Below are 14,271 nucleotides of genomic sequence, written 5' to 3'. Positions count from 1 at the left end.
CTGGGTCACAAAGAGCAGAGTGGGTTTGAATCCACAGTCTCAGGGTGCTGAGGCTGTAGCTTTAACTACTGTGCAACACTCTTCCCCTTACTGACCAACAACTCCCCTCCTTCTCTCGAAGCATTAGCGGCAGCCTCTGCTCACTGGCTGCTGCTACTGCTTCAGGTGAGGGAGGGAGAGTGTTGTCAGGACTGGCTATGTTTCAGGGGCCGAAGGGAAATGTGTGTGGGGGGGGGGAGGGAGTGGGGTTTGTCAGGACCGGTTGTTTCGGGAATCGGAGGGCGATTTAAGGCTGCCACTGTGGGGGCTAGAGGGAGGGAGATTTGTGGCTGCCACTGATGCTTCGGGGGAGGGAGAGAGGTGGGTTGTTCGGTCAGTAAGGGGAAGAGTGTGGCGCAGTAGTTAAAGTTACAGCCTCAGTACTCTAAGGCTGTAGATTCAAATCCATGCTGCTCCTTGTGACCCTGTGCAAGTCATTTAAATTCCACCATTGTCCCCACATTAGACAGACTGTGAGCCCACTGGGACAGACAGGGGACAATGCTCGAGTACTTGAAGAAATTCATGTAAACTGTTCTGAGCTCCTCTATAATAAAACCCTAAGCGCGCATGCAGTTAGGAGGTCGTGATCCCTGCTGCTGTGATGTGTGCCTCCGTGGCCACATTCCATTTCTGGTGCGTGGGGCGACTTGCGGCGCGTGTGCCGGCTTGGAACGCGTGCAGTGGATTGAGCGGCAGTTTGTCTCAGCAATGGCAGGAAGGTGTCGTGCGGGTGCTGCGAGGTGTCCCATGCTGGTAAGAAGTGGAGAGGAGAGGGAAATGAGGCTGCTTTGGGGGGAGGGGTGTGCTGGGGGGCATACAGCAATCATGCTTTGCTCGGGGAGAGGGGGGAACAGAAGGGCCACGGAGAGACAGGCAGGCATGGTGCAACAGAGAAATACAGGCAGGCAAGGGGCCAGGGAGAGAGACAGACAGACAGCTGCCAAGGAGAGAGAGATAAAGAAAGACAGACAGGGGGCCAGAGAGACAGACAGCAGCCAAGGAGAGAGAAAGAAAGACAGACAGACAGGGGGCCAGAGAGACAGACAGAAAGAAAGACAGACAGACAGCGGCCAAGCAGAGAGAGAGAGAGAGAGAAAGAAAGACAGGGGGCCAGAGAGACAGACAGAAAGAAAGACAGACAGACAGCGGCCAAGCAGAGAAAGAGAGAGAGAGAGAGAGAGAGAGAGAGAGAGAGAGAGAGAGAGAGAGAAAGAAAGACAGGGGGCCAGAGAGACAGACAGAAAGCGGCCAAGCAGAGAGAGAGAGAGAGAAAGAAAGACAGGGGGCCAGAGAGACAGACAGAAAGCGGCCAAGCAGAGAGAGAGAGAAAGAAAGACAGGGGGCCAGAGAGACAGACAGAAAGAAAGACAGAGGCCAAGGAGAGACAAAGAAAAAAAGACAGACAGTGGCCAAGGAGAAAGACAGACAGACAGACAGGGGGCCAGAGAGACAGACAGAAAGAAAGATAGACAGACAGCGGCCAAGGAGAGAGAGACAAAGAAAAAAAGACAGACAGGCAGCGAGTACCCTATGCAAATGCATTACAAGGAGCTCATTGGCATTCTAATGAGCTCTCCTTGTGATGCACTAAAGTGAAACACTCTCCCTGTACCAAACAATCAATGTTTAAGCTGCTGCTTAAAGAATGACACCACCACCACCATAATCTTGGTGAAGTTGCGGGAGGCTGTTGCCAGGCCGAACTGGAGAGCTACAAACTGGAAATGCTGAATAATAATAATAATTTAATTTTTATATACCGCCATACCACAAACAATTCAAAGCGGTTTACAGGAGACGAGTGTATACAGACAGCGACAATACAGAGAACGTTCAAAATTACATTGGCATGTTAAGGTTAGTCAAGTTTATCTAGAACTGTTTTGGAAGTGCATCAAGGTTGAAGTGGGGTCAGAGAAATCTGTCAAAGAGATAAGTTTTGATTCACTTCCTAAAAGTTTGGTACAAAAGTGCATTTGAAATGAAGTTGGTTAAACATTTGTTCCATTTGCCTGCTTGAAGTACATGGAACCACAGATATCTTCTGTGGTCCAGAAAGATGGGAATGTGCAGATATGCTTCCGTGAGGTCCAGAGAAGCTAGAAATTTTCCCGGAGCTACAGCAGCAATGACCAAACAGGACTTCAACATAGATTTCCTGTTATAGAATAAGGCTCAAAATAATTATGCTATATCACAATTACAACTATAATGAGAATTCCAGTGTGCTATGCCTTTCTGGTGCTAAGTTTTGCCAACTTTCAGAAAAGACAGAAAATATATATTTTTTGCAGATGCATGGGTGCAGGAGATTTGAATCTGCAGCTATATTCTGAGAGTTCTTACTTGTATAAATTCTGTAATTAGTTTATACCGCCTATTGAGAAAACATCTGCTTCTTTTAAAATGCTCTTGTGCTCTGGGAGGGGGCGTGCTGGGGGACTTCACCATGTTTTACACTAGCAGACAGCTACAAAACAAGTTTTAATTTTTTTTTTTACATCTTATGTGATTTATTTCACCAAAACTCAGTTTTAATATGAAAAAAAGAGCAGACTTTGATCAGTTACTTGTACCCTTAACTAAACAGGACTGAATGTCATAAGGAGGAATGACACAACTTATGATTTACCAGCACCACTCACCGTTGTGCCATCCACAGCAACGTAGACCTTTGATCGACTTGAGTAGACTTCCACATCCAAGACCTTCCTTCCAGTGACTGAACGCCTGGGAGGCTCTATGTTTTGTACCACTTCATCTATAATCAGAACAGTTATAGAAAGCTGAAAAGTATAGAACTAAAAATATAAGTCAAGCAGGATACTTCACAAACAATACAAAACTACTTGAATATCCAGAACAAATGTTGGAAATATACTGTATTTTTCACTCCATAAGATGCACTTTTTCCACCCCCCCCACAAAAAAAGGGGGTTGAAATAAGGGTGCATCGTAAGGAGAAAATGTAAAGTTTTCGTATAGATCTTAACCTTCAGATATGGATATTTTCAGTGAATATATGGGACATAACTACATTGTTTTATTCTGGAAGAGACCACCTACCCTAATGCAAATATCAAAGAGTGAATCATGTCAGCAGATGGACCAGTCATATTACAGATAGGTTTCCTGTCATTATACATATTTGGTAGTAGTAAAATACTTTTGTCATAAAGTATTTTGTAAATATGAACCGAGGAAGTTGAAATTTCCAATCGTTTTCAGACAATATGTCTGTATGATTTAAAATGAAGGTCCCCTAAAAATTTTCTTTGGTTGGCCAGCATGAAACATTAGTAGCTGGGCAACAGTTCATTTGACATTATTGCTCCTTACAAAGATTATTTAATTTAGGAACGTTGTACAGTGGCACCAGGCTACTGAGGTCTTTTCCCTCCTTTTTTAAAGAACATTAATGTAGTTTTGCATTGTTTGTGAAGTACTGTATATACTTGAATATAAGCAGATTTCTGGACCAAAAAAATGGCTCAAAAAATGGGGGGGTTCTGCTTATATTCAGGTCATCGTGCCTGCCCCTCCCCCCCGGACCTGTTATAGGCCTCCGCCTGGCCTGCCATAAGACCTGGTGTTCTAGCAATGGGCTGGGACAGGAGGGATCCCTCCCACCTCCTATCCCAGCTGACAGTGACAAAGTTTACCTCCTTCCCACCTTCCCTACGTACCTTTCAGTTCCCTGGTAATCCAACAATGGGCCGGGACAGGAGCGATCTTCTTGCGCTCCTGCCCCGTGCATCACTTCTAAGTCACCTTGCTGCCTACCGGCTTATCTTATATTTTAAATACTACCTTATATATTGTTTTATGTCTTAATTTTTACACTTACTTTGTTTAATTTAAATTTTAGCCTGATTTTACTTGTTACCTATTGCATTCAGCCTTCTTCTCCCCCAAAGAGATTGCCGCCGCGCAGCGGCGGCGGCGCTGACGACTCCGCCCACTCCCCATTACCGGTAGCGTTGACTATAAAATCATCTGCTTTGCGGCGCACGCCAAAGGAGCGCACCTAAGGAGCAGGTCCTGCTCCTTTATGCGCTCCTTCATGCAGCTACTTCAAACTATAATCCATTCCTCTGTACCTACCTTCGCATCATACAATACTCCTTCCATTAAAATCTCTTTAAACTTCATATCCCAAATTGGAATTTCCCTTATTTTACTCTACATTTCTATTCTTTTCTTATTACCCCAAACATTGACCTACTCCAATTCATCTCTATTTCTACACTCTAGCCCCAAATTTATGGATCCCATCCCTACCATTTGGGGCCACAGACCCTTAAAATCTCTTCCTCCCTCTAACTCTTCTACTATTCGGCCCAGGAACTATATTACTGTTCCAATCTCCTCTAATCCCAACTCTCACCCGGCTTTACATCACTTCTCTCCTAAATTGAACACAGCTTTGATTAATGTACGATCCATTAAAAATAAACATCATCTGATACATGACATTATTATCCAATACAACCTTCATATTCTTTGTCTTACAGAAATCTGGCTTACCGATGGAGAGGAGGCATATTTGACCCAAGCATGTCCTCCCAATTTTAAGGCAATTCTCCAACCCCGCCCAAATAAAAAGGGAGGAGGAATAGCAGTTATCTTCCATACCTCGATCCCTCTTCAGACCAATACCACCATCTCTTACTCAGACTTTCCAGTAGAATCCCTTCACTTCACTTTAAAATACTCCCCCTCCTTTAATTTTCTTCTTATTTACCTCCCCCCTCCTATAACTAAAACCTCTTTTTCTTCTCTTATTTCTGCTATCTCAGACTTTAATACCTCCTATCCTGACTCTATCATTTTAGGCGACTTTAACATACACTTTAATATTCCCAACCACTCTAACACCGCAGAGCTCTTAACCTTAATCTCTGATCTTTCATTATCTCCTCTTATCTCTATCCCCACCCACTCCGCTGGCAACACCATTGACATGGTCTTCTGCCCTGACTCCCTATGTCACCTCTTTAAAAACTTTCAATTTCATCCTCTTCCTTGGACTGATCACATTCTAATTAACTGGCAAATGGATTACCCAGACCTTTCACCCTGTCTTAAACAAAAAACAAATAAAAACCACTACTCTCCCAGTAATATTAATAAAATACCTCTTTCCTCTATTCAAAATTCGTTCAATTTAAACCTTAATGACTTTTCTTCACTCTCTGTTGATAAACAGTTCTCCCTTTGGGAAGTCTCTACAAAATCTTTAATTGACTTACTAGCACCTCAGCAAGAAATTTGCACCCATCCCAAACCAGATTCAAAAAACAAAAAACAACAACCTTGGTTTGACAATAAACTTACCTTACTTCGCCAACAACTTCGCTCTGTCGAACAAAAATGGCGCAAAACACGCCTCAACAATTTTCTAATTCTCTACAAGGAAAAAGCTTCTCAGTACAAAATTTCCATACAGCAAACAAAAAAAGAATACTATTCTAAACTCATTTCTACCACCCGTAACTCATCATTGCTCTTCAAGCTAGTTCAATCTCTCTCCAATTACTCTAAAAAGAAATTCACTCCTATAGCTGCACAACCTTCAGCAAAAGAGTTATCACTCTTCTTCGATACCAAAATTAAAAACATCAGGTCAAACTTAGGACCTTCCCCTACTCCTCCCCTTTCATACTCTATAGACGATTCCTCCCACCTCTCCTTCAGCATCTGTTCAAATTTCAAAATGCCCTCTTTAGCTAATCTTCTTCTTATTCTTCAATCGCTTAACACTTCTAATACTCTAACAGAGAGCTTACCCCCTCTCCTCCTCAAAAAATACTTTTCCTTCTTTGGTCCATTTATCTGGGAAATGATCTCTAAATCCTTTTCTGACCGCATAGTTCCTACCTCTTGGAAAACAGCACTTATAATTCCAAAATTAAAACAGCACAATTTAGACCCTTCTCAGCCAAAAAATTATCGTCCCATTGCCAATTTACCCCTCATCTCTAAACTCACAGAAAAAATCATCCATACCCAATTGACTGAATTCATTGAAAAAACTAATGCCCTTCATCCTTGTCAAACAGGCTTTCGCTCTTCACACTCGACCGAACTGTCTTTGCTAGGCCTCATCTCCACTATTCACTACTATCATGAGCACCAAAAATCGGTTCTTCTTATTTCCCTTGACCTTTCCGCAGCCTTTGATACTATTGATCACTCACTTCTTCTAAATCGACTCAAAGACTGCGGTATTTCAGGTCCAGCTTATCAATGGTTCATCTCTTACTTTACTGAACGTAGTTTTTCAGTACAGGTAAAAAATGAAATTTCTCAACCACAAGGATCTATTTTATCCCCACTACTATTCAATATTTTCCTTTCTCCTCTCCTCACACTAGCTCAATCTATTGGTTTCACTATTTTCGCCTATGCAGATGACATCCAACTTCTCCACCCAATCAGCACCTCTAATACTTCAGATGTAACAGACATAAATCATAAACTTGACACTATACATGACTGGCTATATACTAACAAATTGTCTCTCAATATCGAAAAATCTTCAGCTCTACTTCTACCAATTAAAAACAGTGAATCTTTGCCAGATAAAATTGCTATTCAATCCACTCCTATACAAATGGAAACAAAAATAAAACTATTGGGAATCATAATCGATAAGGATCTCACTTTTCACGACCAAATCAGTTCAGTTGTAAGAATTTGTTTTTTCAAACTCCATCTTATCCGCTCATTAACCTCGATATTAGGAACAGAAGCAATTACAATTCTAGTGCATTCCCTTGTCATCTCTCATTTAGACTATTTTAACTCACTCTATACTGGTCTCCCACAAAAAGAAACCCGCCGTCTACAATTAATACAAAATACTGCAATAAAACTCATTTATAAAATAGGCAAATATGATCATGTTACTCCACTTTTGAAAGATGCACACTGGTTACCAATCGCGCACCGCATAACCTATAAAGTCATCCTACTTATTTTCAAAATAAATCTCACAAACCAGCCTCTATTTCTTCATAAACTTCTTATCCCCCATAGCTCTCCACGAATTCTGAGGTCTACTGACCAAAAACTATTACGAATCCCTTCTATCAAAGAATTCTATAATACTCGAAAAATAAATTTTACAGTTGTTGCCCCTACATTATGGAATGCTTTACCTCAACAACTTAGAGAAGAACAACATCTAGATAAATTCAAGATCAACTTGAAGACATTTCTATTTCAAGATGCATTTTCCTTTCCTTAGTTTTATTTTTTATTTCTATTTTTTTCTTTCTCTTCCCTCTTCTCCTCATTTACTTTATTCATAAACTCTTCCGATTCCAATTCATGCATCCAACCGCTTTAAAAAAGCGATCCTACCCAATATGTTTTTTCCCATCCCTACTTCTCCCTTTCTTCTCTAAAATATGTAACTTTCCCCCTCCCTTTCCCTCTTACCCACACGTTCATGTTAGTCAAACTATGTTTTAATGTTCACTCACTACATTTTATATTTAAAATTTTTATAAATCTTATTGTAAACCGGCCAGATACTTTGTGATGGTCGGTATATTAAAAAGTCAATAAACTTGAAACTTGAAACTTGCCGAGTCTAACCTCAGTCTCTCAAGTTTACTGCTAACAATACCTTACTATTTTCCATTAAGGGGATGATCATTATGACTGTCAGTGTTATCAGCCCTCCCTGCCAAAGATGCAATAGAAAAAAACCTGATCTATAATGCAGAATTGAGGCAAACAAAACAAGAGCAGAGGAGATAAAAACCAACACACAAATTTTATATCTCTTACAAAAGCAAATATATAACAGTCAATCACCTATATACTGCCTTTCATTATCAGCTTGATCTCTCCATCTTTGAGAGAAGGCTGACTTTTTAGACTTGGTTCTGATCAATGGGCTTAGGTAATTCATACTTAAATACAGTCAAACAGTAACCACCACATTCATTCTTTAGAAAAGGTATGCAGGATACACCCAAGTGAGACAAAAGAAAAGAAGGAAAGGATAAGAGGCCAAGAGCATGAAGTTCAGTACAGAGATTCATCAAAATAAGTACATCCAAATATCCTACTAAAGAATTCTTTTAGAAAAAGCAAACAAGTTCAATATCAGACTTACTCACCTAAGGACTTCATTCAGAACAGGTCGAGTAAATAAAACTAACCTAGCTGTTAGTTTAGACTATTTTCTAGTTGATAAAACAATCCTGTGAGGGACAAGCACACAGACTTTTCACTCTTATACTGGATATCTCTGAGAGCTTGCTTCTGTAATGAACATGTCTTCTAATTCAAATGTTATGGATGTTTATTTTGCTATCTAAATTTTTAGACCTTTTCATTATGTTGCCTTGCACTGCAGCCTTGGGGCCAGATTCACTAAACGCAAAGATCATGTCCTGATCAGTTTGTGATCTTTTCCCGATCCGATTCACTAACCTTGTGGCCGATCAATCTCCCACCCGATCCGATCCACCCATGCAAATGAGGGGAAATTGCCTGCTTAAGTAGAAAGGCAGTGGTTCACTAAGCAGAAGAAGAAACACCAATTGGGGTTGCTGATCCGAAAAGAAGCGACTGCTGAGGATCATCTTGCCAACTCTCCTGCTCTCTGCCGCCAAATTACTCCCCATATTTTTGCAAAACGCAAAGTGCAGTGCGATCACATGGTTTTAACCTGCGGTTTAAAAGTGTGTTCTGTTTTGGATGCAACGTGTTCTGTTCCTTATCTGGCTAAAGCGTGTTCTGTTCCATTCCACTCAAGTAAACTGCAGTCACCTCTCCCCCTTTATTTTGACTTCACTTGTGCCGAGAGCAAGCGCATGCACGGATCGTATCTACAGCCATCCAGAATGGTCTGCGCGTGCGTCATGATCGCTCTGCAGCGATCTGTGGGGCATGCATCCTGGACTCGTAGTAAATCGGTCACCCGGCAAGACTCAGCCATGGATCGCCCAACAACAGTGAGTTAGTGAATCCAGGCCTTAGTCTTCATTCCCAGTCCGAGGGCCATCACCACAACAGGTTTTCAGAATATCCCTATGAACATGCCAAACAGATTAGCAGTATGCGAATCCCTTGAGCACCAGAAGAGCAAGGCTGTAGTTCTTGATGTGGCTGCAGACACACTAACACTGCTTCAAGTAAGAGTCTGCTGCCAGAAAAGCATTCTTCCATTGTTTCTTTCTTGAACTTTTGCCACATTTAAATGGAAAATCAAACTCCCAATTCTCTCCTCACATCTCTATTTTTGCAGAAATATTGGACAAACTGATTGTATGCTCTAAGTTCAGTATGGGATATTTTCCCTTTAAATGTCAAAAAACAAGGGTCCATTTAGATTCTCACTTTAATAAGGACTGCATCAGTTCAGTTGTGACAAAAGCGGATTTTTACACTTTCAGTTTATCTGGCAACTAATCTGTGCATTATATCGAGTGTGAACTATTTTAACGGCTTGCATTTGGGCCATCCAGAAAGCTACTGGAAAACTATGGCTTTAAGCAGAACATAGCAGACAGTCTATTGGTGGGGTTGTAGACACTGAGATCATATCCACCCTAGTGCTATAACAGCTGCACTGGCCACCTGTTGAGTTGAGGATTATTTTTTAAGCTGTTTGGATAACACATAATGCTTTATACATTCAGCATTCAAATTATTTGTGGGAACAGTCCTTGTTTTCAAACTTAGACCACTCTTGGGGGGGGGGGGGGCAGTTTGGTAGGCCCTTCTGCAGAAGATAGCTGACTGAAATGCATTTTGGCCTTATGCAAGCTTGGTATTTCACAATGATCTAAAAAATGATTAATAGATTATAATAAGAAACAGAGAAACATAATGACAAATAAAGGCCAAATGGTCCATCCAGTCTGCCCATCTGTAGCATCCACTATCTTCTCCTCTCCCCAAGATTAAGGAGACTGGAATAGCAAACTTTACCATCTATTGCTACTTGAATGGGATTTTCATAGATGGAAGAATCCACGTACAGGCTTCTGAAGGGAGACGCTGGACTTGGGTGCCTGATCTGGATTGTACCTGTGGGTTCTTTTATATTTTCCAGATGATGAATGTGCTTAGACTACAAACTCACACATTCACCTAGGAACCAGCAGAAGAATGATCAGCTCACACAGCTTACGGTTTCAGATGGACTGTATTCATGGCAGTCTTCTTTTCTGGGGCTTTTAAACAATGGCGCGTGTGTTGCTGATAAATGAGCGAGAAACCAAGCTATCTAATGTGACATGCTCAAATGCCAGATAGATTCACAACTAACACTCAGCCCCACAACCCTTTTCTCAAAATATTTTAAAACAGTATTTGGTAAAAAAAAACAAACAAAAAAAAAAAAAACCCCCAAAACAAACAAACAAAAAGAAAAGCATTTCCACCCCAAACTTCTCCTGGGTCTCAATGCATCACATAAGAGCACTACAATGATAGGAATATAACAAACCATTACTCCTGGGAGAGTTCTTCACAATACAGAATTTGCATGAAAAGTCCAGCAACTCTTGAGTGCAGAATTTACAAATTCCCACATAAACTTTTGGATAGCCAGCTCACTCAAGTACAGCAAAGTAGAGAAGGTAGCTCCAAGGCGGCGTGAAGAGAGAGATGTGAAGCCTCATTTGCTCAAAGACAGAAGCTTTATGAGCCTGCAGAACAAAGAACCATTGTTCTCATCTTCCTGCATTGTGCCGCTCTCAAGATAACGTGAGCCCTTGCAGTGTCCAAATCCCGCACCATTATCATGAGACACAGGAAAATGACAGTTGTTCCAGGGCTGTGCCGACAGCATGCATCAGTGAACAGGAGAAAACAAGTGAACGGCGGGTGGAAGCTATCAGCTAAAATAAAGCGGCAACAGTTTACAGGGTGACAGGACAAAAGCATGCCGGACAAAGCCGCGCCGACATTTCGGCAGACAATTGCACACAAGACTCCAGCGCACTGCTGTAAAAGTTAATTTCAAAGTGCGCCGATGGGGGGGGGGGAGTGTAGGGGGACCCCCCCCCACTTTATTTAATACTGTTCGCACTGACAAAAATCAGGAAAAAATTAAGTTTCCTCTATAATGGGGGTTCCAACTCCCCAATCCCCCCAACGGCTGCGCGAACACTATTAAGTAAACACCCCGTCGGAGCTCTTTAAAATTAACTTTTCCGGCAGTGCGCCGGAGTCTTGCGCCTAATTGTCTGGGCTCAAATGTCGGCGTGGCTTTGTCATGCAGGCGAATGACTGTGAACCGTTTACAGACTAGGGGAGATAGGGTTAAGGAGAGTGCATTGAAAGCGATGAAGTTGGGAAACATAGGGCAGAGTGGGTGTAGGAGAAAGCAATGTTACTTACCGTAACAGTTGTTATCCAGGGACAGCAGGCAGCTATTCTCACTAGTGAGTGATGTCATCCGACAGAGCCCCGATACGGACGTCTCATAAGCATATTTTGCTTGAAGAAACTCAGAAGTTACGAGATGCCCGCACCGCGCATGCGCCAGTGCCTTCCCGCCCGATGGTCCGGGCGTGTCTCCTCAATTCAGGTAGCTAGCAGAGAAGCCAACCCAGGGGAGATGGGTGGGACGTGAGAATAGCTGCCTGCTGTCCCTGGATAACAACTGTTACGGTAAGTAACATTGCTTTATCCCAGAACAAGCAGGCAGGTATTCTCACTAGTGGGTGACCTCCAAGCTAACCTCAATGGGATGGTGGGAGAGTTGGCAACTTAGGAGAATACATTTTGTAATACTGTTTCGCCAAACTGTCCATCCCGTCTGGAAAAAGTATCCAGACAATAATGAGAGGTGAATGTATGAACCGAGGACCAAGTGGCAGCCTTACAAATCTCCTCAAATCGGTGTCGATCTGAGGAAGGCTACAGAGGCCGCCATTGCTCTGACCTTATGGCTGTGACTTTACAGGGAAGGGGTAATCCAGCCTGGGCATAGCAGAAAGAGATACAAGCCGCCATCCAATTGGAGATGGTGCGCTTCGATACAGGTCGTCCCAACTTATTTGGATCAAATGAGACAAATAGTTGAGGAACAGTTCTTTGTGGTTTGGTGCGATCCAAGTAGAAAGCCAAAGCACGTTTACAGTCCAGAGTGTGAAGAGCTGATTCTCCAGGATGAGAATGAGGCTTTGGAAAAAACACTGGAAACACAATGGATTGGTTGAGATGAAATTCAGAGACCACTTTAGGCAGGAATTTCGGATGAGTGCGGAGGACAACCTTGTCATGATGAAATACTGTGAAAAGTGGATCCGCCACCAAGGCCTGAAGCTCACTGACCCTGCAAGCAGACGTGAGGGCCACCAGAAAAACCACTTTCCAAGTGAGAAACTTCAGCAGAGCCTTGTTGAGAGGCTCAAAAGGAGGTTTCATAAGTTGAGAAAGGACCACATTAAGATCCCAAACCACTGGAGGAGGTTTGAGAGGAGGATTGACATGGAAAAGTCCTTTCATAAATCTGGAAACCACAGGATGAGCAGAGAGAGGTTTCCCTTGGAGAGGCTGATGGAAAGCCGCAATAGCACTCAGGTGGACTCGTATGGATGTAGACTTGAGGCCAGACTGAGACAGGTGTAGAAGATAGTCCAATACAGAAGACAGGGAGGCTCGCTGAGGCTCCTTACGATTAGAAACACACCAGGAAGAGAATCTAGTCCACTTTTGGGAGTAGCATTGTTGAGTAGCAGGCTTCCTGGAAGCCTCCAGCACCTCCCTCACCGCCTGAGAAAACTGGTGAGAAGTTACGTTGAGAGGAACCAAGCTGTCAGGTGGAGAGACTGCAGGTTGGGATGAAGTAGAGACCCCCGATGCTGAGTAAGCAGTGAAGGAAACACTGGTAGAAGGAATGGCTCCCTGCTGCTAAGATGAAGTAGAAGGGAGTACCAAGGTTGTCTGGGCCACCGAGGAGCTATTAGAATCATGGTGGCATGGTCGGATTTCAATTTGACCAGAGTCTTTTGAATGAGAGGAAATGGAGGAAACGCATACAGAAAGCGAGTTCCCCAATCCAGTAGAAAGGCATCTGCCTCGAGACGATGAGGAGTGTAGATCCTGGAGCAAAATTGAGGTAGTTTGAAGTTGTGGGGAGCAGCAAAGAGGTCTATCTGAGGCGTTCCCCACTGTGCAAAGATCTGATGAAAGGGGCTGGAATGGAGTGTCCATTCGTGAGGCTGGAGGAGACGACTTAAGTTGTCCGCCAAGACATTGTCCTTCCCCTGAATGTAGACAGCTTTGAGGAAGGCGTTGTGGAGAACCGCCCAATCCCAGACTCTGAGAGCTTCCTGGCAGAGGGAGGCCAAGCCCGTGCCCCCCTGCTTGTTGACATAATACATGGCAACCTGATTGTCTGTGCGAATGAGGACCACCATGTCGTGAAGCAGATGTTGAAAAGCTTGAAGAGCATTGAAGATGGCTCTGAGCTCCAGAAGATTGATTTGATGGAGTCGGTCCGCACTGGTCCAGAATCCCTGAGTGCGAAGACCATCCAGATGAGCTCCCCATGCATAGGTCGAAGAATCGGTTGTGAGAACCTTCTGGTGGGGAGGAGTGTGAAACAGCAAACCTCTGGATAGATTCGAAGAGGTCATCCACCAAAGCAGAGACTGCCGAAGAGCAGGAGTGACTATGATGTGTCGAGTTAACTGGTCTGACACCTGTGTTCATTGAGAAGCCAGGGTCCACTTAGGAATTCTGAGGTGAAGTCTGGCAAAAGGAGTCACATGAACCGTAGAGGCCACGTGGCACAGGAGAACCATCATGTGTCTCGCTGAGATGGACTGGCGAGAAGACACTGACTGGCAGAGGTGAAGAAGAGCATCCAGGCGCTGAGGAGGAAGGAATGCTCTGAGCTGAATGGTGTCCAGAACCGCCCCGATGAAGGGGAGAGACTGGGTAGGCTGTAGATGAGATTTGGGAAAGTTAATCTCGAAGCCCAAACTCTGCAGGAAGGAAATAGTGGTCAGGGTCACCGAGATGACCCCTGGAGCCGAGGGGGCCTTGATGAGCCTGTCGTCGAGGTAGGGAAATACCTGAAGACCCCTGTTCCGGAGTGCAGTGGCCACTACTACCAGACACTTCGTGAAGACTCTGGGAGACGAGGACAGGCCGAATGGAAGCACTCAATACTGCAGATGTAGATGTCCCACCCGAAATCTGAGGAACTTGCGAGAGGCCGGATGAATGGGAATGTGAGTGTAGGCC

The 14,271-nt window shown here is 43.5% G+C and overlaps 1 protein-coding gene across 3 annotated transcripts in view; it reads right to left on the bottom strand.

Annotated features, from left to right (window-relative positions):
• Positions 1 to 14,271, bottom strand: part of POMGNT1 (protein O-linked mannose N-acetylglucosaminyltransferase 1 (beta 1,2-)) — a 93,786-nt gene that overhangs the window by 62,155 nt on the left and 17,360 nt on the right. For all 3 annotated transcript variants that reach the window (XM_033916589.1, XM_033916588.1, XM_033916587.1), the window contains exon 3: positions 2,688 to 2,803. In XM_033916589.1, the coding sequence (XP_033772480.1) occupies positions 2,688 to 2,803 (116 nt within the window). The remainder of the gene's footprint in view (positions 1 to 2,687; positions 2,804 to 14,271) is intronic.

Source organism: Geotrypetes seraphini, chromosome 12 (assembly GCF_902459505.1).
Source record: "Geotrypetes seraphini chromosome 12, aGeoSer1.1, whole genome shotgun sequence".
Lineage (NCBI taxonomy): Eukaryota > Metazoa > Chordata > Amphibia > Gymnophiona > Dermophiidae > Geotrypetes > Geotrypetes seraphini.
Note: the sequence above shows the minus strand (reverse complement) of the source record. Positions and strands in the feature narration are given on the sequence as shown.